This window comes from Eumetopias jubatus, unplaced genomic scaffold, assembly GCF_037043125.1.
Source record: "Eumetopias jubatus isolate StellerSeaLion01/CBP00866 unplaced genomic scaffold, mEumJub1_p1.0 scaffold_5, whole genome shotgun sequence".
Lineage (NCBI taxonomy): Eukaryota > Metazoa > Chordata > Mammalia > Carnivora > Otariidae > Eumetopias > Eumetopias jubatus.
The window spans coordinates 88,911,963-88,933,919 of NW_028274811.1; the positions used below are offsets into that span (position 1 = coordinate 88,911,963).

The 21,957-nt window shown below is 58.7% G+C and overlaps 1 protein-coding gene across 3 annotated transcripts; it reads left to right on the plus strand.

The window, feature by feature from the left end:
- Window positions 1-7,243: 7,243 nt before the first annotated feature.
- On the plus strand, window positions 7,244-21,809 carry DBN1 (drebrin 1). Of its 3 annotated transcripts, XM_028102770.2 has the most exons (14): window positions 7,244-7,471; window positions 12,108-12,163; window positions 12,778-12,890; window positions 13,070-13,144; window positions 13,261-13,407; window positions 13,555-13,632; window positions 13,910-14,061; window positions 14,143-14,206; window positions 17,517-17,576; window positions 17,659-17,782; window positions 19,014-19,178; window positions 19,628-20,292; window positions 20,555-20,657; window positions 20,868-21,809. In XM_028102770.2, exons 1-14 carry the CDS (start codon window positions 7,386-7,388, stop codon window positions 20,936-20,938), a joined length of 1,959 nt encoding a protein of 652 aa, XP_027958571.1. In that variant the 5' UTR covers window positions 7,244-7,385; the 3' UTR covers window positions 20,939-21,809. The 3 variants fall into 3 exon arrangements, with proteins under 3 accessions (XP_027958571.1, XP_027958572.1, XP_027958573.1); XM_028102771.2 differs by lacking the exons at window positions 7,244-7,471; window positions 12,108-12,163; window positions 12,778-12,890; ... (3 more) ...; window positions 13,910-14,061; window positions 14,143-14,206 and adding an exon at window positions 16,148-17,092; XM_028102772.2 differs by lacking the exons at window positions 7,244-7,471; window positions 12,108-12,163; window positions 12,778-12,890; ... (3 more) ...; window positions 13,910-14,061; window positions 14,143-14,206 and adding an exon at window positions 16,148-17,084.
- The last annotated feature ends 148 nt before the right edge of the window (window positions 21,810-21,957 follow it).

The following is a 21,957-nucleotide window of genomic DNA, read 5'->3' on the forward strand; positions in this document are numbered from 1 at the left end:
AAGGTCAAGGGGGATCCCATGTGCTAGGGGCCAGCACCCACGGGAGGGGTGTCTGATCGGGACTGGCTTGGGGGTCAGAGCAGACGAGTTGGAGGTACATCTGCAGAGATGGGAAGTGGAAAACAGCGACAGCCAGAGTGAAGGCCCAGAGGTGCCAGCCGAATGCCACAGCAGAGCGTGGGGCTGGAGAGCACAGCCCCCGGGGCCTGGGAGGCCAGGCCAAAGAGCTGGGAGTGCATCGTGAGGGCGAGGTGGGGGTGTCAGGGCACAGAAGAGCATGAAATAGTGAAGCAACTCGTTCAGATTTGTATTGTAAAAGAGCTCTGAGAGCTGTAAGCAAGGTGGACAGAGGAAGGGGACTAGGAGGAGGGGCGGGGGCCATGGAAAGGGAGGAGCAGAAAGTGACTCGGCAGAGATGGAACCCAGGGAGCCTAGAGTGGGGGCCTGAGGGATGTGAGGGGTGAGGAGAGTCAGGAAGGCAACTCTGCTACGCATCTGGAATATACCAGTCATTGCTCACACCATCTCATGCCATCCTCACAGCCATCCTGGGAGGTGTCTACCCTCACTGTGGAGATGAAAGGTTAGGAGACCTGACCGAGGTTTCATAGCTCCTGAACCATGAGCCAGACTGGATGCCAGACCTGAGTCTGGGCATCCTTCATCAGCGAGTGCACCTTGGAAGCTCCCTTCTGCCTGCTGTCTTGAAACTTGGAGTCTCCGGTAGTGGCCCCATCTTTCTATGGGGCTTCTTGCTTCCCACCGATAGCCTCCACCACCCTAGGAGAACTGTCATCTCTCCCTCCCGTCTCAAGCCTGGACTGGAGAGAGACTGAGGAGAAGCCAGACTAGGGCCAGGACAACCTGGCATGAGGACCTTTAGCATGTCTGAAGTTGCTGGCACTCTCAGCAAGGTCCTTGGGCCCGTCCTTTTCAAGAGAAGAGATGGCCTCTCTGTTGTGTTTTCTTGAGCACCCCTGGAGCATGAGGGCAGGGCTTCCTGTGTCATTTTCGTCACGCCTTGCCAGAGTCTAGAACAGTGTGCTTGGCACACAGTGGATGCCCAGTGAATGTTGAATGACTGGATGGGGTGCCTGTGGGACATTTATGTGACAAATTCAGGGAGTAGATGAAGATTCAAGTCCATATTCACCTCAGATTCAATTCAGGAATGAGTTTGGGACAGGCCCAGGAAGTCACAGATGCATGTAATTGATGCGAGAGCGAGAGGAGCAGGGCCCGGGCAGGTCATGCAGGAGTGAAGCAGGTAAGATGCGGTGTCCTTTCAGTGGAGACATCTCTAGCATATTAATCACAGTATCTTTCGCTTCCACAAAGAAATGCACTCTCTCCCACTTCTCTTGAACCGTGAAGCCCTCTCAGTCCATCCTTGGTTTCCATGGATACAGGTGAGCAAGAGCACAGGGGAAGATGGTGAGAGCTGCTGGGAGCAGTCTAGGGGGAGTCTTCTGGGGGCAGCCACTCTCGGCCCCGAGCAAGGGCCACCATGTAGGAATGCCCAGCTGTGCCAAATCTGACAGTTTACCAACAGAATCCAGAGACTCAGACTTTCATGTGAAATCTGGCTTTTGGATGTTGGCAATTAAGTTCGATTCTTTTTTAACCTGTTACAAAAATAATAAACATGGAACAAATCCAGCATGAGGACAGCAGGGGAAGAAATGAGAGGCCAGGAAGCAGCAACATCCCAGAGGAAACAGACAGATGACAGCCTCTGGAGAGCTCAGGGCAGGGAGGCAGGGGCAGGGCAGGAGTGTTTCCAGAAGTTGCTAACAGTGTCATCCAGGCAGATAAGGCCAAAGAGTCCCCGTTGGCATTTCTCAACAAAGCGACCATGTTTGCCAGATCAGTTTAGCAGAGAGCTGGGGCAGCAGGGTGAGAGGAACGATGGGGAGGGCTAGCGAGATGTGGGAGGAGAGGAGGTGAGAGAGTGTAGACAGCTCTTCAGAGGCTTGGCTGTGGTGGGCCAGGAGGAAGCCGGACCACTAGCAGCCAGGGGCAGCTGGACAGCCCAGATGGGTGGAGGGAGGAAGCTGGGAGGCTTCTGCCCAGGGAAGGTGGTTGAAGAAGGGGAAGTTGGGGGAGGGGGTGGACAGGGAGGGGAGGGTGAGGAGCGAGAGCTGGGGGCCTGAATCTGAGGAAAGAGAAGCTAGCCTAGATGGAAGTAAACACAAGCATGGGGTACCTGCTTTGAATGCTCCCTCCCTCTGCCAGGAACCACAGAGCAATAGTTTATATATAATTTAATCACAGAAAATCACTTAAGAGGGATGCAATTTTTTTAAAGATTTATTTATTTATTTATTTGAGAGAGAGAGAATGAGAGACAGAGAGCATGAGAGGGAAGAGGGTCAGAGGGAGAAGCAGACCCCCCACTGAGCAGGGAGCCTGATGTGGGACTCGATCCCGGGACTCCAGGATCATGACCTGAGCCGAAGGCAGTCGCTTAACCAACTGAGCCACCCAGGTGCCCAAGAGGGATGCAATTAAAGGCATGTTTCAGAGGAGGGAACTGAGCCTCAGAGAGTGAAAGTGACCTGTCCAGAGCCCCCCAGCCAGAATGGCCTGGGTCTGCTGCTCCAAGGATCAAAGGCTGAAGTGCTCCCCACTGCACCTCCCCAAAGAGCTTCAGGGATCACGGTGTTCCAAAGCTGGGATGTGAGGCTGTGCGGGTGGAGGCTATGGGGACTGGGAAATGTCCTTGTGCCAGGCAGGGGAGGCCATTAGCGCCCTTGGAGAGTACAGTCTCCAACTGAGGGGGCAGAGCCCACAGCGGGGGCATGAGTGGGCAACTGGAGAGGCGGCAGGCAGGGGAGGGGCTTTTGCCAGCCCTGAGCAGTTTGAGCTCATTTGAAGTCAGCGGGGAGAGAGGCAGTGCAGGGCCAGGGACTGTTCCACTGGAGGACAGAGTACAGAGAACTGATGATTCTGGGGCTGCCTCCTCAGTGCCAGGTCCCACGTGGCCTAGGAACATTCACAGTCCTGTGGGCCCCTCCAAGCAGCCCTGCTAGGGAAGGGGAGCTGAGGCCATGGGCTGAAGGGCCGGGCCCCACAACACGCAGGGACCAGCGGCTGGGATTCCAACAACCCTGTGAGTGGAGGAAGGGCCCCTCCCTAGCGGGGCCTAGAAGAGGTGAGGGCCAGGGCTCCAGGGGCCACAGTGGAGCAGGAAGCTTGCTGGGAGTCTGGAAAGAACTGGGTGGGGGGTGGGGGGGTGGGGGGCGGGGCCAGCCCAGGGAGATTGTGCGGTGAGGTCACCACAGAGTGGCCAGGGAGGGTCCTCCCTCTCAGGGCCGGGGCAGGGCGGGGCACCATAAGGCCAGCTCAGCTTTCACCCATGTCCTTGCCGCAGACAAAAATGACTACTACTTGGGGATTAGGTAGTTTAGGAAGGACTCTTTCAGCTGTCATTCAAACTAGTTTTAGCAAAAACAGGAAGAATTTGTCTCATTTAACTGGAAAGGTCAATGACAGTGGGAGTCTCTCTGAGCTTGCTTTCTCCCTCACTCTCCATCTCTCAGCTTTGATTTCTTCATGCTGGCTGTATTCTCAGGTGGGTCTCCCCATTATTGGCAAAGATGCCCCTCAACGAGCCCCAGGCCCACATCTTGCCAGCTCAGTAGCCCCAGTGGAGCCTTTCTTAATGGTTCCAGCAATAGTCTTAGAGCTGACACCCATTGGACTGACTTAGGAGACGTGTCCCTCCCTGAAGCAGTCTCGGCATCTGCCCACCGGCCTGGACTACATGCTCCCCTCTGGAGCCTGCAGTGGAAAAGCAGCCAGAAGACAGGGACAGGGACACTTAAGCATGGACATCCACAGCACTGGGCACACTTCCTCCCCTCCGAGTCCCGGACCACCACCACCACCACCACCCCCCCCCACCCGCCCCGTGAGTCCCACCCTCATCTCTACAGCTGTAACCTCAGGAACTACTTCTGGCCAAACTCTAGGCTAGGCCACACCCCCTGGAAACTTGAGGGTGCTAGGAGGGGAAGCAGGGAGAGCCTGTGGTGTGAAGTGACATGGGACAGACCTGGGTTCCCATCCAGACTTCGTTGCTCACCAGCTGCACGCCTCAGAGCAAGTCACTGCCCCTCTCTGAGCCTCAGTTTCCCCATCTGTAAAACAGGAATAGCGGCCCACACACCAATAGCATCTACTATGTGCAGTTGCCATTTTATTTTTTTTTTTTAAGATTTTATTTATTTATTTGAGAGAGAGAGAATGAGAGATAGAGAGCACGAGAGGGGAGAGGGTCAGAGGGAGAAGCAGACTCCCCGCTGAGCAGGGAGCCCGATGCGGGACTCGATCCCGGGACTCCAGGATCATGACTTGAGCCAAAGGCAGTCGCTTAACCATGCAGTTGCCATTTTAAGCACGTTCTACTTTTTTTAAATCCTCGGACACTATGAAGTAGGCACTATCATGATCATCCCCATTTTATAGTTGAAGATGAGTGGAGACAAGAAAGGTCCAGCAATGAGTCTAAGGTTATACGGTTGGCAAAGTCTGTGCAGTGACAGCAATGGACTTAGCGGGAGAAGAGCTAGTGTGGTCAAGTGGCCGGCCCCGTGCCAGGGGCCGATGCCTGCGAAATGCATTGAGCCCTGTAGTGATGATGGGTACCCTTGAAGGGGTGCTTGGTTGGAACTTGGCAGAGGCAGGATGAGGGCAGAGAGGCTCTACCAGCTGGTGCTGACCAAGTGCTGAGGCCAACATGTCAGCCTTGAAACCTTCCCTGAGAGTTGTGGGGAAGCACAGAACAGGAAGAGGGGAAGATGGGAAGATGGGCGTGGGAGGTGGGAAAGCCAGACTTTGAGGAGGAGGGGAGGGGTTTCGCACCTTTTAAGCCTCCATCCAGTCACATTTTATCCTTATAAATCATCAAAGAGGAAACTCAGAGAGGGGAAGTCTTTTAGCCAAGGTCACACAGCCAGTGACCAGCTTCTGGATTCGAATCCTCCCTCTTTCTTGTCTCTTCTACTCCAGCAGCCACAGGACCAGCCTCCCAGTGTTGAGGGGAACTTGCATTCTAGGGATGGGAGACACCCAATATGTTAGTGACGTGAAGAGTGATCAGTGCTGGGAGTGGGAGACATGAGAGCCTGGTGGGTGGACCTCCAAGGAGGCACTGAGACCCACCCATCAAGGCTGGGCACATGGGTTTGTTTCAGGGGTAGCAGGTGGCTGAAGAAAGGCAGATTCACGGAGGAGAGGGAGATCAGCGGTCACCTTCCTCCCACTGGTAAAGGAAAATGAAGACTATGATGGGGCCACTAAATTTGGCAACTTAAGGGTCCTTAGTGCCCCTGGCTGGAGCAGTGCCAGGAACAGCAGGAGCAGGAGGAGACAGACCGCAGAGCTACAAAGCGTAGGATGCAGGTGATACGGAAGCGTGAAGGGTAAGAAGACCAGAAGGGGTAGGCTCCAGGGCATGTAAGCAGGGAACCCTCTTTTCTCTCCCTGAAAATAAAGAAAACAGGGCATGGGACATATGAGGACTCTGTACTATCTTTGCAATTTCTCTGTAAATTTAAAACTGTTCTAAAATTAAAAGTTTATTTAAAATTATAGATGGCAAAGAGGTGAGAGTGGGGTGGCTGGAGAGAGTTTGTAGGTGGCTGAGGGGAAGCAGGAATTTGAGGAAGGGAGAGTATGCTTATTGGACTTCTGTTTTTTGGATGTGAAGTTGAGTGAGCAGGAGGCTGGGGAGGAGGAGGTGGTGGGGAGTTCTGAGCTGGGATACGTCAAGGGGAGCAGGAGGGGAATGAGGCCTGAGATCCCTCTACCTAGCCCTCCCAGGCACCCCTCGGCACTGATCCGGTCTCCTTGCTCCCCAGAATCCCACTGATTCTGCCTGGACCTTGCTCCAAGTGGGGGCTGTGGAGAAACTGCTAGGGCCAGGGATCCATGAGCATAGTAGGTGCAGAGTTCCCCAGGCAGGTGTCTGTGAAATTCAGGGGGTTTGAAGAGGTTATTCCTACTCTAAAGCACTGGGACTCACTGCTGATTGCCGCACACTGATCTTCTCCTCTTGGTGTAATTGATTACCCAACTCAGAACTCAGAGGCCCAGCTGGGGACCACCTCCTCCTCCATCTCCCAGACTGGACCAAGTAAAGCTTGCTCACTCCCTTGTAGGGGACTTCTGTGCCCAGAGCTTTGGGAAATAAAGGTGCAGAAGGCTGGCCCAGTAGTGTCCTTGGAGGAACCCTGCCCTGGGAGTCTGGGGTTAGATGATGCTTCTGGAACTGTACTGGGGATTCCTCTGAGAGGCCTGAGCCTTGGGAGAGAAGGCAAAAGAATTCCTAGGCTGGCCCCATCTGAGACAGCCCTGGGGGCAACTAGTAAGGGAGGGGGTGCCCAGAAGCGGTGTGGGGCAGGGACGGAGAAGTTGGGAATGCTGGGGTACTAAGCCGGATTGGGGCTGGGCATGGTCAAGGAGGCAGGGATGGAGGGGTGTGATTGGGAACTGGGAACCCCAGGTGAATAGGGTAGGCTGGACTGAGGAGGGTGCTGCTAGCGAAGGCGGATTGTGAATGTGTGGAGGTGCGCACTGATCATGGGGTTGGGAGTAGGCTGGGAAAGAAATGGGTTGGATGTGGGGTGGAGACACAGATGGCAATGGATAGTGATGGGGATGGACTAGGAGTGGACCTTTCAGAGGTGGATATGGGCTGCAAATGGGCCAGGGTGGCTGGTCCAGTTGGGTTGGGGCTGGGGGTTGGGACGGAAATGGACCAGGAATGGGGGGTGAGGCTGGGGCGGGGAGAAATTAAGCACGGAGTGGGGCTGGGCCCAGTTGGAATGAAGTGGATTTGGGACTGGAACCAGGAGCTGGAAAGGAGAGGGGTGAAGCCGGGCCTGGGTAGTGGCTGCAGACGGGGATCGCGGTGAGGTGGGGTCACCGCCTGCGGAGGAGGCAGAGATGAGTCCGCGGGGTATGGGGCTGGGGAAGAGGGTGAGCGCCTACGTTGGGAACACGGTAGGCGAGGGTTTGGGACGTGGGTGAGACACGCCTGGGGAGCGGAAGGGCAGATCCGCGGCGGGGCGCGGCGCGCAGGGGCTGTGGGTGAGGGGCGTGGGGGCGCCCCGGGGCAGGCCGGGAAGGGGGGGCGGCCCTCCCCCCTGGGCCGGGCCGGGGCGGCGCTAGGACCGAGCGCGCGGAGGGAGCGAGCCGGGCGGAGCCTGCGCCCCCCGCCCCCCGCCGGCCGGCTCCCCTCCCCCGGCCGCTGGCTCGCTCCGCTCGCAACACTGCAGAGGCTTCGAGGCGGCGGCGGCGGCGACTCCTTTCCTTCCCTCCTCCTCTGGACGTCCGTCCGTCTGTGCGTCTGTCCGTTCGGCCTCGGTCCGGCCAGCAGCATGGCCGGCGTCAGCTTCAGCGGCCACCGCCTGGAGCTGCTGGCGGCGTACGAGGAGGTGATTCGGGAGGAGAGCGCGGCCGACTGGTGAGCCCCCCGCCCCCGCCCCCCGGCCCCTTTGTCCCCGCGCCGCCGCCGCCACCGCGCCTTTGTTTCCACCCGGCTCCGCCGCCCTGCAGCTGGGAAGGGAGGGGGAGACTCCGAAATGGTGCAGCGGCCCGGGAGGGCCAGGGAGGGGCTGCCTTTGTGCGCGCCGGGGGAGGGGCCGGGCCGGGCCAGGCGGGGCACTGCCGGGCCCCGAGCGCCCACAGGCGGTCCAAGTTGCGCGGTGGGAGCGGTGGCCGGACGCCGGCCGGGGAGACGCAGGGTCCAGATGTGTGGCCTGGGGCCGCATGGCCCTGCGGGAGCCCATCCCCCGCCCTCTGCCCTCCCGCTCTGGGCCCGGGGGACAGGTGTGCACGGGGCGGCCAAGGGCACCTTCGCCACCTTCGAGCGGGCGAGGACCGTGCGGGGACGAGGCGGGGTTCCGAGCCCGCGGAGCCAGCGCAGCCTGCCTGGCCCAGCCCGGCCCGGCCACAGCACAAAGGAAAGCTAGGGCGGGGGAGGAGCGGAGCGGGCTGGGGGCCGGGGCGCCCCGCCCACCGGGGGCCTCTCGGAGTTGGAGTGTGATGGAAAGACGTTCACTGCCACATAGCAACCGCCAAGCGACTCCTGTTCCTCTCAGGGGTCGCAGAGGAGGCAGAGATGAGTCCTCCTCTCCCCGACCCCGAAGGGGGTTGCGGGTACTAGATCTCCCGCAGGGCTGGGAGATGCCATGGGGACTGAACTGCCTGGTGAGGTGACCACTGGGGTCCCTGAGGGCAAGCTCTCAGGCGCACAAGTGTGGAGGGAGGCCCGAAAGAGGAATGAGAGAGTGAGTAGATCCAATGAGCCCCTAAGCTTCATGGCCTTGTGGCCAGAGGCTCTCAGCTCCCTGGTGGGGGAAAAGCTGAACTACCGTCTCCCCCTTCCCCTGCTGTTGTCTTCCCCTGAGCTGTGGGAGGGCATGGACCACCTGCTCTCCGGCCGGAGTCCGCTGGAGGGGCAGGAAAGCAAAGGGGTCCCACACTGCCCCATTCAGGAATCCTCTTCCTCCAAAATACTCTGTCCTGGGACAGGTGCCCATTCTGTTCTCTAGGCCTGATCTTCTCTTGGAAGGCAGGAAACTGAGGCACAGAGTGAGGATAGGTCTGAGGGACCTCACTTGGGCTGGCTTCACCCTCATCCTAGGAGGGCAGTTGGGCAGGGACACTGACCTGGGGGCTGGAGTCCGGGCAAGATGGCCAGGCGTCCATGCCATGGTACTGCAGCACTGGCGGGCAGCCAGGCCTGGAGGGATGGACGCGGGAGACAAGTTCTCATGTCCTCCAGGTCAGTCACAGGAGAGGCCAGCACAGGCTAAGCCGGCAGGCGGCCCACCCGTTGTCCCAGCCCTGCCCCAAGGGGGTTGAGATCATGGGAGGAGTTCAGGACAAGTGGCCGGCTTGGCCCAGTGGAGGAGCTAGGCTTGGAATAGGGGGCCTTGCCTGCAGAGAGGCACAGCCCACCTTAAAACCCCCCTCTCGCCCTCTGGTCTGGTGGTTGCTGTCTACCATCACCCCATTTCCCTCTAACCTCCCAACAGCAGGACTCTGGCAGCCCAGTGCAGGGCCACACAACCATTGCTGGGCCACATTCTGCTTAGCAGAGGCCTGGGCTCCCACCTCCCAGCAGCCTCCATGTGGCCAAAGCAAGTTATTCATCATTGGCATGCGTCACCCCCATCTGGGTTGTGTGTGGGGGACACACACATACGTACACACGTACCCTCGCACACACACACACATTTGCTCGCTCCCGAGGGCCTAGATAGCATGTTGTGAAAAGGGTGTGACATCCTGCAGAGTGGGGCATGAGTGCCCCCAGTGCCCAGTACAGAGCCCGGGGTACAGTGGAGTCTCAAGACTCAGGGCCAGACTCTGCACTCAGAGGCCAGAGGAGGGCATCTTGGGTATAGTTGCTGTCTTGGTCAAGGGGCTTGGCACTGCCCTCCCTTACCTTGCCTCCTAGGGGGAGGCCACTCCTAGGTGGCAGAGGCTCTAAAATGGACCATTGCCCCGGCTGTGACACTGCTCACTGTGTGGACCACACACAAGTGTCTGCTCCTCTCTGGTCCTCTTGAAAAGAGAAAGGGGATGGGACTCTGCCATATCCGGGACCCCCAAGGCCCTTCCAGCTCCGACATCCTGAGAGTGGGATTGTCCTGAGGGGTCCACGTGCCTTTGGTCCCCCACCTCAGCTGAATGCAGGATCTCCCTGGACTGGCTACATTCCAGCCCCACCTCACCCAAGTCCAGTGTCTCTGGCCTGGGTCGCTTCTCAGAGTTCATGTCAGTATCACAGATACCTACCGGTGCTGCCCTGTGCTGGCCCCGGGACCCAGTGAGTGGTAGGTGTTGATTTGACTGAATCAGATGTCTCCACCTCACACAGCTTGCAGTGAGAGGCATTGTCTGTCTCCAGGGGTTGAAGCTGGAGAGACATATAGATTCCTGGGTCCCCCATCCTGACACCTTGTGGCTTCACCAGCTCCCACCCATTCAGGCCTGGGCTGCCTCTGATGTGTTTGAGAAGCACAGATCGAATGAGATGTGGGATGGGCTCGGAGGCTTCTTGCCATCCCTGCTGGGGTATGGTAAGTGCTCTGGGGAGGTGCAGCTTAGGGCAGGGCTTCCTTGGGAGCTGGTTTTGGGTCCCTGAGGGATTTCAGCCAGGAGTGAGCCAGGAGGTAGAGAAGTAGGTCTGGCCCTCCTGTGGAAGGAACCACATATGCAGAGGACCCCCGGGTGGGAAACATCTAGAATTGTGTTTGGGATCAGGGAGCCATCCAGCATCCCAAGTGTTTGGTACGGATCTGGAGGTCTAGTTGGAAAGGCAGGCGGGGGCAGAGCTCAGGGTTTGAAGGCCTGCTGAAGGCTTTGAACTTAGGCCTGGTTTCTGCCAGGGCTGTGGCTGTTAGCAGGAAAGATGGCCAGAGGCGGGTAGGTAAGGGTTGAGGATGGAAGGGGTCCTTGGCAGGGCCAGTGTCCCTGGGCCCTCAGAGAGGCTGACAAGTCCCACGGAGGGGTGCTATCTAGAGCAGTGTCTGGCACCCAGGGTCTTTGAGTTTTGCCTCTGTTTCTGGTCTGTGGAGTGGAGAGGGGCAGACCCCTGCTTCTCTGAGGGCCCTTTGTTCCCAGTGGTGGGTTAGGGTAGCCAGACAGGTGGTGGGACAGCTGTGTTGAGAAGCAGCTGCCAGGGTTGGGGCCCAGGCAACAGTTGGACGGGGAGCTTCCCAGCCCCACAGTCCACCTGTGTCTCTTTCCGGAGGGAGGCCTCCCGGAGAAGGTGGGGGTGGGGGCTGGGGGGCCATTTGGCCCTGGCAGTGACTTGTGCTGACCTCATGAGACTGGGCCAGGGCTTCCTTCTCCTTTCCTCCTCCCTCTCTCCTCCCTCCTCCTCCCTTCCTCCCTCCTTCCCTCCTGCTCTTCCCGCTCTCCCTTCCTCCCCCTTCCCTCCCTCTCTCCCCCCTTTCATTTTTCTCTTCATCCCTTCACTTCCTTCTTTTCTTTTCTCTTTCTTCCTCCTCTCTCCCTGTTTCTCCCTCCCTTTCTTTTCTCCATCACTCTGCCTCCCCCTCTTCTAGCCCCCCCCCCAACCTCCCCTGCAAGTAGGGAAAGGAAAGCATGGGGAAGGGGCTTGAGACCTCCTGAGCCTCCGGGACAAGGCCCTTCTCCGTTGCCCCACTGGGTTCTCAGGAGGAGACGTCTCTGCCTTCCCTTCCGTGACATGGCTGCTGTGCCGGTGCGGCTAGGGAGAAAACGCCAGGGCAGAAAAAGCCAGGGAGGAGGGGGAAGGAGGAAGGCTGCTAGGGTCAGCTTTCTGGTAAAGCTAAGGCAGAAGGAAAGGCCAGCATTTCCAGGAGGCCAGGGCCTTCTCAGCTCTGGCAGAGGCCTAGGAGCCGGAGGCCAGGAGAACATGCCCACCAGGGGTCTGAGTCTGGGCAAGAGTGACCTCAGTGACCTCATCCCCATTTCTGAGAGGTGGAGATTGAGGCCAAGGGCATGTCCCCAGGGTCTTTTGTGTTCAGGAGAATGTGGCTGGGGTGGGCCCCAGCATGTGCCAATTGCCAGGTTGCCATGGTTACCGAGGGACGCCCAGCAAAGAGAGCACCAGGTTCTCCTCCCCCTCCCTTGCCATGGGGGGGAGGGGCGGTGGGTACTTGAAGAACACGCCAGGTAGGTTCCCAGCGCCGGCCAATGGGGGCTGAGGATCGTGGTAGCCAGGGAACGGTAACCAAGGAACCGTCGCCTTGGAGTCTCCATCTAACACCCGCTCACTGGGTTGTAGGCTGCCAGGGCCTGAGCTCTGAGAACGGGACACATGGGCTCCCTCAAAGCCAGCGACCAGGCAGCGATTTTTGCCCCCTTGCCTACTCCCCTCCTGACTCGAGCCTCCCTCTACCAAGTCCCAGGCTGCCTCCCAACTGGGCTCCAGCCAGAACTGGTGCCTAGCCCTGCTGTCATGATGACATGGCAGTGCTGGACCAGAACCCCTACTCCTGTCCTGCCTGCTCTGGGTCCCTCCTTCTCCCCAGGGCCATCCCCACCCAAAATTGGCGGCCTGGGCCCTGTCAGTACTCTGAGCCACCCCTCCCTCTCCCCAGGGCTCTGTACACATACGAGGATGGCTCAGATGACCTCAAGCTTGCAGCATCAGGAGGTAAGAATTCCAGCCATTCCTTTGCCTTTCTCTCCGCCCCCTCCTCCGGTTGTTTTCTTCCCCACCCTCCTGGCTCAGGGCCATCTCCCTGCCTGCAGCCAGCCAACCCACACTTGTCTGCCTGTGTCCTTCCTCCAGCCATCCCGAAGATCCTCAGGGTGGGGAGGGAGGGAGCCTTGCTTGCTCTTTGATTATGAGAAGACTGAGCTTCCAGAGACGGAGAGTGACTTGCCCAAAGTCACACAGCCAGGAGGGAAGGGGCCTGGCAGGGATGGCCCAGATCACATCCACTTTCTCCAGAGCCCAGGGGTTTTATTTTACCTCACTGGGCATAGCGCTGTGTGAGAGGTGATGATGTGCGATGAGTGAGACATGGGACGTGTGAAGAACAAACACTTCCTCAGTCCTAAATAGGGCCCTGGGGGATTCAGAGACAAAGCTTGCTCCTGCCTGTTGTCCCTATTCACACCAGCACAGAGCTGTGGGACCTCCATATCTCTGGGTGTGCCTGTCAGAGCCCATGAGAGGAGTCTTTCTTTCGGGTTCCGGGCCCTTTGCAGGGTAAGGGCTCAGGAGATGGGGAGTCTTGCTTGATACCCTCCTGATTCCCCCAGATGGGGGTTTGCAGGAGCTCTCCGGCCACTTTGAGAACCAGAAGGTGATGTACGGCTTCTGCAGCGTCAAGGACTCCCAGGCTGCTCTGCCAAAATATGTGCTCATCAACTGGGTATGCAGCTGTGGGCTGGGGCAGGGAGGAAAGGCCCCAGAACAGGTCCCCTCCTCCCCACTTCTCCTGCTGACATCACCAGCGAGAGCCCCACTAGCCCTTTGGGAAGAGAGCCCAGGGCCTCAGGCTGCTCCCGCTCTTGTCCTTTCCCGACCCCCTCTTTGCTGGGTACTTTGCAGGTTGGTGAAGATGTGCCTGATGCCCGAAAATGCGCTTGTGCCAGCCACGTGGCTAAGGTGGCTGAGTTCTTCCAGGTGCGAGTGGGGCCGGGGCTCGTGGGGGTGGGGCCAGACTCCCAGGGGCAGGGTCTCCAGGCTGGTGGTGGTCACGGGATGGCGCCATGCCGCCTGAACACGCCTTCTTGCTGCAGGGTGTCGATGTGATCGTGAATGCCAGCAGCGTGGAAGACATAGATGCGGGTGCCATCGGACAGCGGCTCTCCAACGGGCTGGCGCGGCTCTCCAGCCCCGTGCTGCACCGACTGCGGCTGCGGGAGGATGACAGCGCCGAGCCGGTGGTCAGTGTGTGTCCGGGGCTGGCTGGCCTGCCCGGGCTTCGTCCGCCCCCTCCCTGCCAGTCAGTCCTCACACTCTGTGAATGGGAGCTCCCAGAGCACTCGGCCCGCTCCTCCCGCCCGCTCATGCCAAGCTGTTTCACTCTGCAGGGCACCACCTATCAGAAAACTGATGCAGCTGTGGAAATGAAGCGGATTAACCGCGAGCAGTTCTGGGAGCAGGCCAAGGTGTGGGCCCCGCCCCCAGCTTTCAGGCTGAGCTGCCCCTCCCTGACCCCGCCCCAAGGCATGGCTCTGGGCTCTGTCCCCAAGTCCCTCCCTTAAACAGCGCGTCCCCGTCTTGTGTGCTACCCCAGCTGAAAGAGGGAGCCCTTTTGGCCTTAAGCCCATAAGGCATAATTCCCAGAACCAGAACCTCCCCGGTCCTGGGTTGGGGATGGGCTGGAGGGGCAGGGGCAGGCCCCAGCTCAGGGCCTGCACTGCCTTGGCGTGGGGGGCGTTGCAGAAGGAGGAAGAGCTGAGGAAGGAGGAGGAGCGGAAGAAGGCCTTGGATGAGAGACTGAGGTTTGAGCAAGAGCGGATGGAGCAGGAGCGCCAGGAGCAGGAGGAGCGGGAGCGGCGCTACCGTGAGCGGGAGCAGCAGATCGAGGAGCACAGGTTGGCCCTGCCCCGCCCTAGGCCGCCTGCTCAGCCGCGAGCGGACCCGCCCCAAGGTGTGCTTGCTCCTTCTCGTTCCAGGAGGAAACAGCAGACTTTAGAAGCCGAGGAGGCCAAGCGGCGATTGAAGGAGCAGTCTATCTTTGTGAGTTTTTAGCCAGGGCTCCCGGTCCCCTGGTGAGGGGATGTGAGAATGGTCCCTGTGTTCCTGCGCCTTGGGAGGGGGGCGTGGAGTGGCGGGGGGGAAGGTTATCAGGGGCTTGGGGACAGTTCTGGGTGTTCGGAGTACCTCTGCATGGGCACGGAGTGTCATAGAGTGTCAGGCCTGTCACCCAATCATGTGGGTCTCTGTTCCCTGGCTGGGGAAGGAGACCTCTTTGAAGAAGCTTATTCTGTAGACTGAAAGAGAAAATCTTCCTTGACCCAGACCCTCACTGACCAGGCGCCACCCCCCATGCCCCCGCCCCTCCCAGTGAAGCCTGAGAGGCTGGGGTGGATTAGACAGGCTTCCTGTGCTTTGGGGGCTGGAGGCCTGGCCCCCACCACAGTTGTGCCACAGAGCCCCATGAATGAGTTTGGGCCAGCGTTCAGAGCACCTGTGCACATGTGTGTGTCGTCCTGAGGGTGCTGTCTGACCTCCAAACCTTGGGGTGGCCCACAAAATTGTATTGGGAGTTGAGTCTCCATGCTTTGAATGGAATTTTGTATTTCTGAAATAGCGAAGGTCATTCAGGCCGGAGCATGGTATAGTTCTGGATGGGAGGTGGGCGGTTCTCTGGACTGGGACGGTCGAGATGGTCGGTTGTGCCATGAGGACCCAGACAGGAGGCTGGGAGGGCGGAGACCAGACAGCCCTGCAGCCCCAGGCATGAAGTCACGCCAGCCCTGGGGGTGGAGACGCCGTGCAGTTAGTGAGCTCCAGCTGCAACCATTCATTCGGCACACCTTTGGCATGTACCACGTGCCAGGGGTTAGAAAACAGTGGAGGACAAGGTAGGCAAGACTTTTTACAAAAGTAATTGATGAAGCAGGTTTATTTTGAATTGTGCCAAAAGGTCCGTAGAATGGGCCATCTTCACGATTTTTAAGATTACATTTTAGTGGCATTAAGATTCCCAACAAATTCACATCGTACAGCTGTTACCACTGTTTACCTCCAGAATTTTTTTTTCGTCTTCCCATGCTGAAACACTGTCCGCATTAAACACTCACTCCCCATTCTCTCCTCCCCCAGACCCCTGGCAGTTGCCTTTCTGCTGTCTGTGAATTTGACTATTCTTAAGTACCTCATTTGAATGGAATCGTAATTTTTTTTTCTTTTTGTGACTAGGTTATTTCACTTAGCACAGTGTCTTCAAGGTTCATGTGTCAGAATGTCTTCCTTTTTAAGGCTAATAATATTCCATTGTATGTATATGCCACATGTTGTTTATCCATTCAGAGCAAGATCACTCTGAAAAAGCTTATTTTGACAGAAAATTTCACACACAGGCACCCCAACGTTGAAAGAATAATATGGTGAGTCCCCTGAAGTGATCACTCATCTTCACCAGTTGTCAGTGCCTCAGGCAATTGTATTATAGTCTCACATATAGAGTCTCACTCTCACACCATTGTATTATAGTTTCATCCGGCCCTTCAAGGTGTGGCTCGTGTGACAGTGACAGTGGATGTTCTGGCAGGTCAGCGTGGTGACCGTACAACTTCAGGCCCTCTGAAGAAGGTCCCATGTGAGAACATTGGAATTTAGAACCATAAAATGCTTTCCCGTTGCTTAAGCTGTCGTTCTGCTTTCTCTGTGAAGAATTGCATTCCTTGTCTGAGTTCCCTTTTTGCCTGGGCTGTCAGGGAGCTCCCATGTATCAAAATGCTCAGGCCCAGCAGTGTCTTTGACCCTATGATGAGCGTATTGATCTCACTTTCCTACCCGTAGCCCTAATTTGTTTCAGTGTTTTGTACTTTGTTGGTAGTTCAGGCTTTTGTGGTGAGCTTGCCTCTAGTCCTTTTTTTTTTTTTTAAAGATTTTATTTATTTATTTGACAGAGACAGACACACCGAGAGAGGGAACACAAGCAGGGGGAGTGGGAGAGGGAGAAGCAGGCCGCCGATCAGGGAGCCTGATGTGGGGCTCGATCCCAGGGGATCCTGGGATCATGACCTGAGCCGAAGGCAGACGCTTAACGACTGAGCCACCCAGGCGCCCCTCTAGTCCTTTTTTTTGAACGAGGCAGAGGAATCTAGTGAGGTCGGCCTAGGTAGTGCAGGAATACCAGCAAAAGCTGGTGGGATATAATTTATGGGAAGGCAAGGAGCCTGACTAGAGCCCAGTGGGCTGAGGAGCAAGGCAAATTTGATTGGAAAAAGAGCTCGGTCAGAGGAGGACTTGAGATTTCATTCTGGAAGACGCAGAGCTGTGGTTGGAGTGACAACCGTCTCGAGGGGGTTGCTTGGAAGGGCCATTCTCTTAATGTATTCTGAGGGAAAAGTTGAAGTTTTAGGTTATGTGTGCAAAACAAAGAAGCCCTGTAACTTCCCCACCATACCTGCAGCTTATTCTCCCCTCGGCATCAGCCCCTCCCGCCCCGTTTGCCGCACTAGCAGCAGGTGCAGCACTGATTCAGAAGCTGTGCTGTAGTGAGTTCAGTTGAGCAGTTGTGTGCCAGCTGAACCTTGTGCTGGCCGCTCATACGCAGATCCGACTTCTCGGTCTGTGTTACCCACAGAGGATGGGGCAAGGATCCCGGAAAAAGGAAGTTAGGCTACAGTGTAATCTGTGGTGTGTGCCTGGACCGCCTCGTGGAGACCCAGAAATGACCTGAATGGGCGAGGGACCTCTTCCCCAGGAGGCAGTGCCCAAGCTGAGGCTGGAAGCGGGAAGAGTTGGACCTGGGGTGGGAGTTGGGCATTTGGGGCAGGAGAGATTGAGCTCCTGTGCAGGGGCATGGAGAGGGGAGATGGTGTGCCTGTTCCAGGAACTGTGACCACATCGTGCTGAGTGAGACTTTGTGGCTACATCTTACAGGGTGTGTGGGTGAGTCAGGGCAGGAGGTGGGTGTTAGAGCGGTGACAGGCCAGATCAGACAAGGGGGAAGGGAACGTGGGACAAACAAGGGGCTCCATCTACCTTTACTCCTGGGGTTGCAGCCTCAAAACTGCAGTGCAGTTAGCTGGTGCAGGGCAATAGGGAATGGTGGGGATTGCAGCGAGCAGGTCACTTCTGGGGCTACAGAGAGAGAGCTTGGTCTGAGGAGGCCTTGCACTTCGTTCTGGAAGACGCAGAGCTGTGGAGTGACAGTGCAGGTGGAGGGGGAGCTATGTGACTGGGTGGTGAAGGGAGCAGAGGTGCCACCTCCAAGCCCCTTCCTGCCAGGTTGTGGAGAAAACATGGGGCCTGTTAGAAGGCCAAGAGCTCAGGGGGAGTGAGGTGCCCAGGACACTGTCCCTTGGGTTTCCAGGGTGACCAGCGGGATGAGGAGGAAGAGACCCAGATGAAGAAGTCCGAGTCGGAGGTAGAGGTGAGAGCTTTGAAGAGGGCACGTGAGGTGGGCAGGGCTCGCCTCCGCTGGGCCCGCCCTGACCCCTTCTTTGTGCCCCCAGGAGGCAGCAGCCATTATTGCCCAGCGGCCTGACAACCCGCGGGAATTCTTCAAACAGCAGGAACGAGTTGCATCGGCCTCTGCAGGCAGCTGCGATGCACCCTCGCCCTTCAACCACCGGCCAGGTAGTCCCAGGTCCCACCCCCACCTGACCCCCACTCCTCAGGTTTGGGGACTGAGCCTCTCTGCGGCTCTTTCTTGGAAGGGAAGCCTTGCCCAAGGACCCCTTGGAGAAGGCAAGGCCACTCATCGTGCTTTCACCCACCGGCTCCGAGTGGCGGGACTGAGAGGGGCTCAGGCCGGGGTCGGTGTTGGCCTTGGCTGGGCAGTGGGTAGTGCCAGAGGTCATCCGGGCAGCTCTGGCATGGGCTGAGGCATCCCCCCTGGCTGCAGGGAGCGGCCCCGCTGGGGTTGAACTAGGTCTTGCCTGAAGGGCTGCGGATGCATGTAGGGTGGGCTCTGACCCTGGGCCTGAGTTTGAGCAGCCTGGGACCCTGCACCCAGTGCTCGCTGCTGGGGTTCTCGTGGTGCGGCTCCCACCTCCCTCCACAAAGCACCCTTCCGCTCTGTCTGCTGCTCTGCGTGTTTGCCCCTGCTGTGTGCTTGGCCCTGTGCTGGGGTTCCAGGGCTGGGGCCCGCTGTCCCATGATGCTTAGGGACCGGCTTGGTGTGGCAGGCTCATTGCTGTGCGTGCCTGGTGCTGGTGGGAGTCATCTGATGGCTTGGGGCTGTGGCCTAGCGTGGCTGACTGTGCACCCTAGCTGAAGGCAGTTTGGACGGCTAGGGCCAGCCCTGGGGGCGGGTGAGGCCTCGGGCAAGGGGTGGGGGAGACTGACCCTCTCTTGTCCTCTGTCTCTCTCTGTCTGTCTCTCTCGGCAGGTCGTCCGTACTGCCCTTTCATAAAGGCATCGGACAGTGGGCCTTCCTCCTCCTCCTCTTCCTCCTCCTCCCCTCCACGGACTCCCTTTCCCTATATCACCTGTCACCGCACCCCAAACCTCTCTTCCTCCCTCCCATGTAGGTAGCAGCCCCAGGCTTCAGTGGGAGGGGTAAGGAGGGCCCCGCTTCCCAGCAGTGCCCCCACCCTTACTCCCCCAGCCTGACTGCTGATCTCTGGTGTTTGTCCCCAGAGCAGGTACTACCTGCCTCTTTCCCCTGGCCCTGAAGGGGCTCTGACCCCAAGGGGCCTGGCTTATAGGATCTGGAGCTGTGGTCTGGCCCCTGAGGGGCCTGGGGGGGCTCCCAGCCTCCACCCAGACTCCACACAGGAGGTGCTGGCCAGACCCCGAGGTGGACAGTCCTGGCCCCACCTGGCTCCCAGGCCCTCCCTGACCAGCCTGGGGGTTTGTTCCACAGGCAGCCACCTGGACAGCCACCGGAGGATGGCACCTACCCCCATCCCCACCCGGAGCCCATCTGACTCCAGCACGGCTTCTACCCCTGTCACCGAACAGATTGAGCGGGCTCTGGATGAGGTCACGTCCTCGCAGCCTCCACCACTGCCCCCGCCACCCCCGCAAGGTGAGTGAGGGGCTACGCCCTAGCTGCCCCAGGGCTCCCACCAGTCCCTGGGCTGGGACCCCCACGTGGCCATGGTAGCACCTTCTCGGGGATCTGAGTCAGTCATCACCCACGTTGTACTGCTCTGGGGGTGGCTTTGGCCGGCGGGGGGAGCCCTGGTGTTGTGGTCAGACCTGCCGTCTCTCAGCCTCGGCGTGTCTCTCTGGAACGGGGATCTGGCCTCCCAGGGCTGCCGAGCAGCTGAAAGACCCTAGGAGATAGAGGGGCAGCAGGGCCCAGGGGGTGTGCTGGAAGGTGCTCTGTATGGAGCCCTTTATGGAAGCCTCCTCCCCTGGAAGCTGCTGACTCCCCAGCGGGTGGGCAGAGCAGAGTAGGGTGGCTGTCCCCAGGCCTGCGTCCTTTCCTGGGGGAGCTGACCACCTGTCTGTCCTCCATGTGTGCTATGACAGAGACCCAGGAGCCCGGGCCTGGCCTGGATAGTGAAGAGACCAGCAAAGAGGCCAGAGCTGCAGCCCCTCAGGCCTGGGCCGGCCCTGGGGAGGAGCCCCCACAGGCACCGGAGCCTCCCCGGGCGCAAGGCAGCCCCACGGAGGACTTGATGTTCACGGCATCTCCAGAGCAAGCCATCCTGGCTGCCCCGCTGGAGCCTGCCATGGCCAGCGCCGCTGCAGCTGACACCCTGGCTGCTGAGGCCGTAGAGACCGACACTGCCACTGCTCACACCGCTGTTGCCCCCGTCACCCCCGCCGCTGCCAGCCTCATTGACCTATGGCCTGGCAACGGGGAAGAGGCCTCCACAGCCCAGGCTGAGCCTCGGGTCCCCACACCTCCCTCGGGTGCCGAGGTCACTCTGGCAGAGGTACCCCTGCTAGACGAGGTGGCTGAGGAGCCACTGCCACTGGCCGGCAAAGGCTGTGCCAACCTTCTCAATTTTGATGAGCTGCCTGAGCCGCCTGCTACCTTCTGTGACCCAGAGGAGGAACTAGAAGGGGAGCCCCTAGCTGCCCCTCAGGTCCCAACTCTGCCCTCGGCTCTAGAGGAGCTGGATCAGGAGCCAGAGCCAGAGCCCCACCTGCTGACGAATGGCGAGACCACCCAGAAGGAGGGGACCCAGGTGGGGCAGGGACAGCCTGGTGGGAGGGGTGGCGGTCAGGGTTCTAGCAGGGGGGTACCCCCTTTCTCTGTGACCCGTTATTGGAGGGTCATTCTGTTCATCCTCCTTGGGCCAGCTCTGCTTTCTTTGCCCAAGGCAGGTATATGTTTCCCTGGAAACCACTGATGGAATCACTGGTTGCTGGGGAAACGAGCTCAGGCCTGGTAGGTCCGCCCTAGTCATCCTGGGTGGGGCCTAGTGACCTGGAGCTTTCCTCCTGCAGGCCAGTGAAGGGTACTTCAGCCAATCACAGGAGGAGGAGTTCGCCCAATCGGAAGAGCCGTGCGCAAAGGCCCCGCCTCCTGTGTTCTACAACAAACCTCCAGGTAGTACTGGGGTGGGCGATGGGGGGATTCCGGTAGGGCTGCTGGGTTCAAGCGTGAACATGCGCGTGCACGCACGCACACAATCAGTTGGCCGTGCTGGGTTCGAGTGTGTTTGCATACACACACAGCCACAGCTCCCAGGGGTTGGGGGACACAGCCGTGGATCTGCTGGGCCATTTCCTTAACTCCACTCCCTTCCCAACATCACAGAAATCGACATCACCTGCTGGGATGCAGACCCAGTACCAGAAGAGGAGGAGGGCTTCGAGGGCGGTGATTAGCGGTGGCGCCCGCCCTCAGGCTGCCCTTGCCAAGGCCGCCCACCTGTGCCGGCCTCTGGCCAGACGGCCCGCCGCGCCTGCACTCGCAGCAGCTCCGCCTGGCACCCACTCCGGATTCTGGCCCTGGCCCAGGACTTGGCCGCTTCCCTACCCACAGGGCCCGACTTTTACAGCTTTTCTCTTTTTTTTAAAATTGATAGGAGACTTGTACAGTTGACTGGTTTTCCTCCCGTTGGTAGTTGAGACGCTGTTGCAAATTCTACCCCGTCCCCGCCCGGTCCAGATTGTAGCTCTTAGTCCTCCCTGCTCAACTCAAGCTGGCCGGGGTGGAGGCCTCACCCTACTTGGGGCCTGGCGTCGGGGGAGCTCTGGTGGGAAAATGCCCCACCTCTTTTCCTAGTTTTATGTTTCTTGGAAAAATATCACTTTGTATTCTCTGTCCAGGGCTTCAGATATTTTGCACGAATTTTAAAACATGGCAATAAATGGCTCGTGGGCTCTGGCTCCCTGGGACCCCCTCCCCGCCCTTCTCTTGACCCCTCCCCGCCTGGCCCAAAGGAAGCAGGCCCAGCTGGGGCCCCTCAGCTTCCAGGGCCTTTCCTGCCCCCCTCCTGCTGGGCAGGTCCCAAGCTGGAGGCCCTAGGCGCGGATCAGGTCAGGGCTGTTGGTGGGGCCCGGGGCTTTGGGTGGCCCCTCCCCAACTCCTCCCTCTTTGCTTGGGTTCCTTTTTCACGTTCAGTAACTGTTTTTTGGAAAGCACAAACTTCTGTAACGGGTCGTGCTCATGTCTGTTAATAAAGAAATCCAGATCCCTTCGGGCCTGCTGCTCCGGGCCTTCAGGGGCGGATCTGGGGTGTGCCGCCTGCCCTGACCCCGATTCCCAACTCTTCCCACCTCCAAGGTCACCGGGGCTGCCTTCACTGTGATCTGACGGGCAGGGAAGGTAGGGTCTGGGGCTCCTAGGGGAACCAGCCTATGAAGTTAGGTTCCCCACCCTCAGGCCAGTTTGTAGTCAAAAG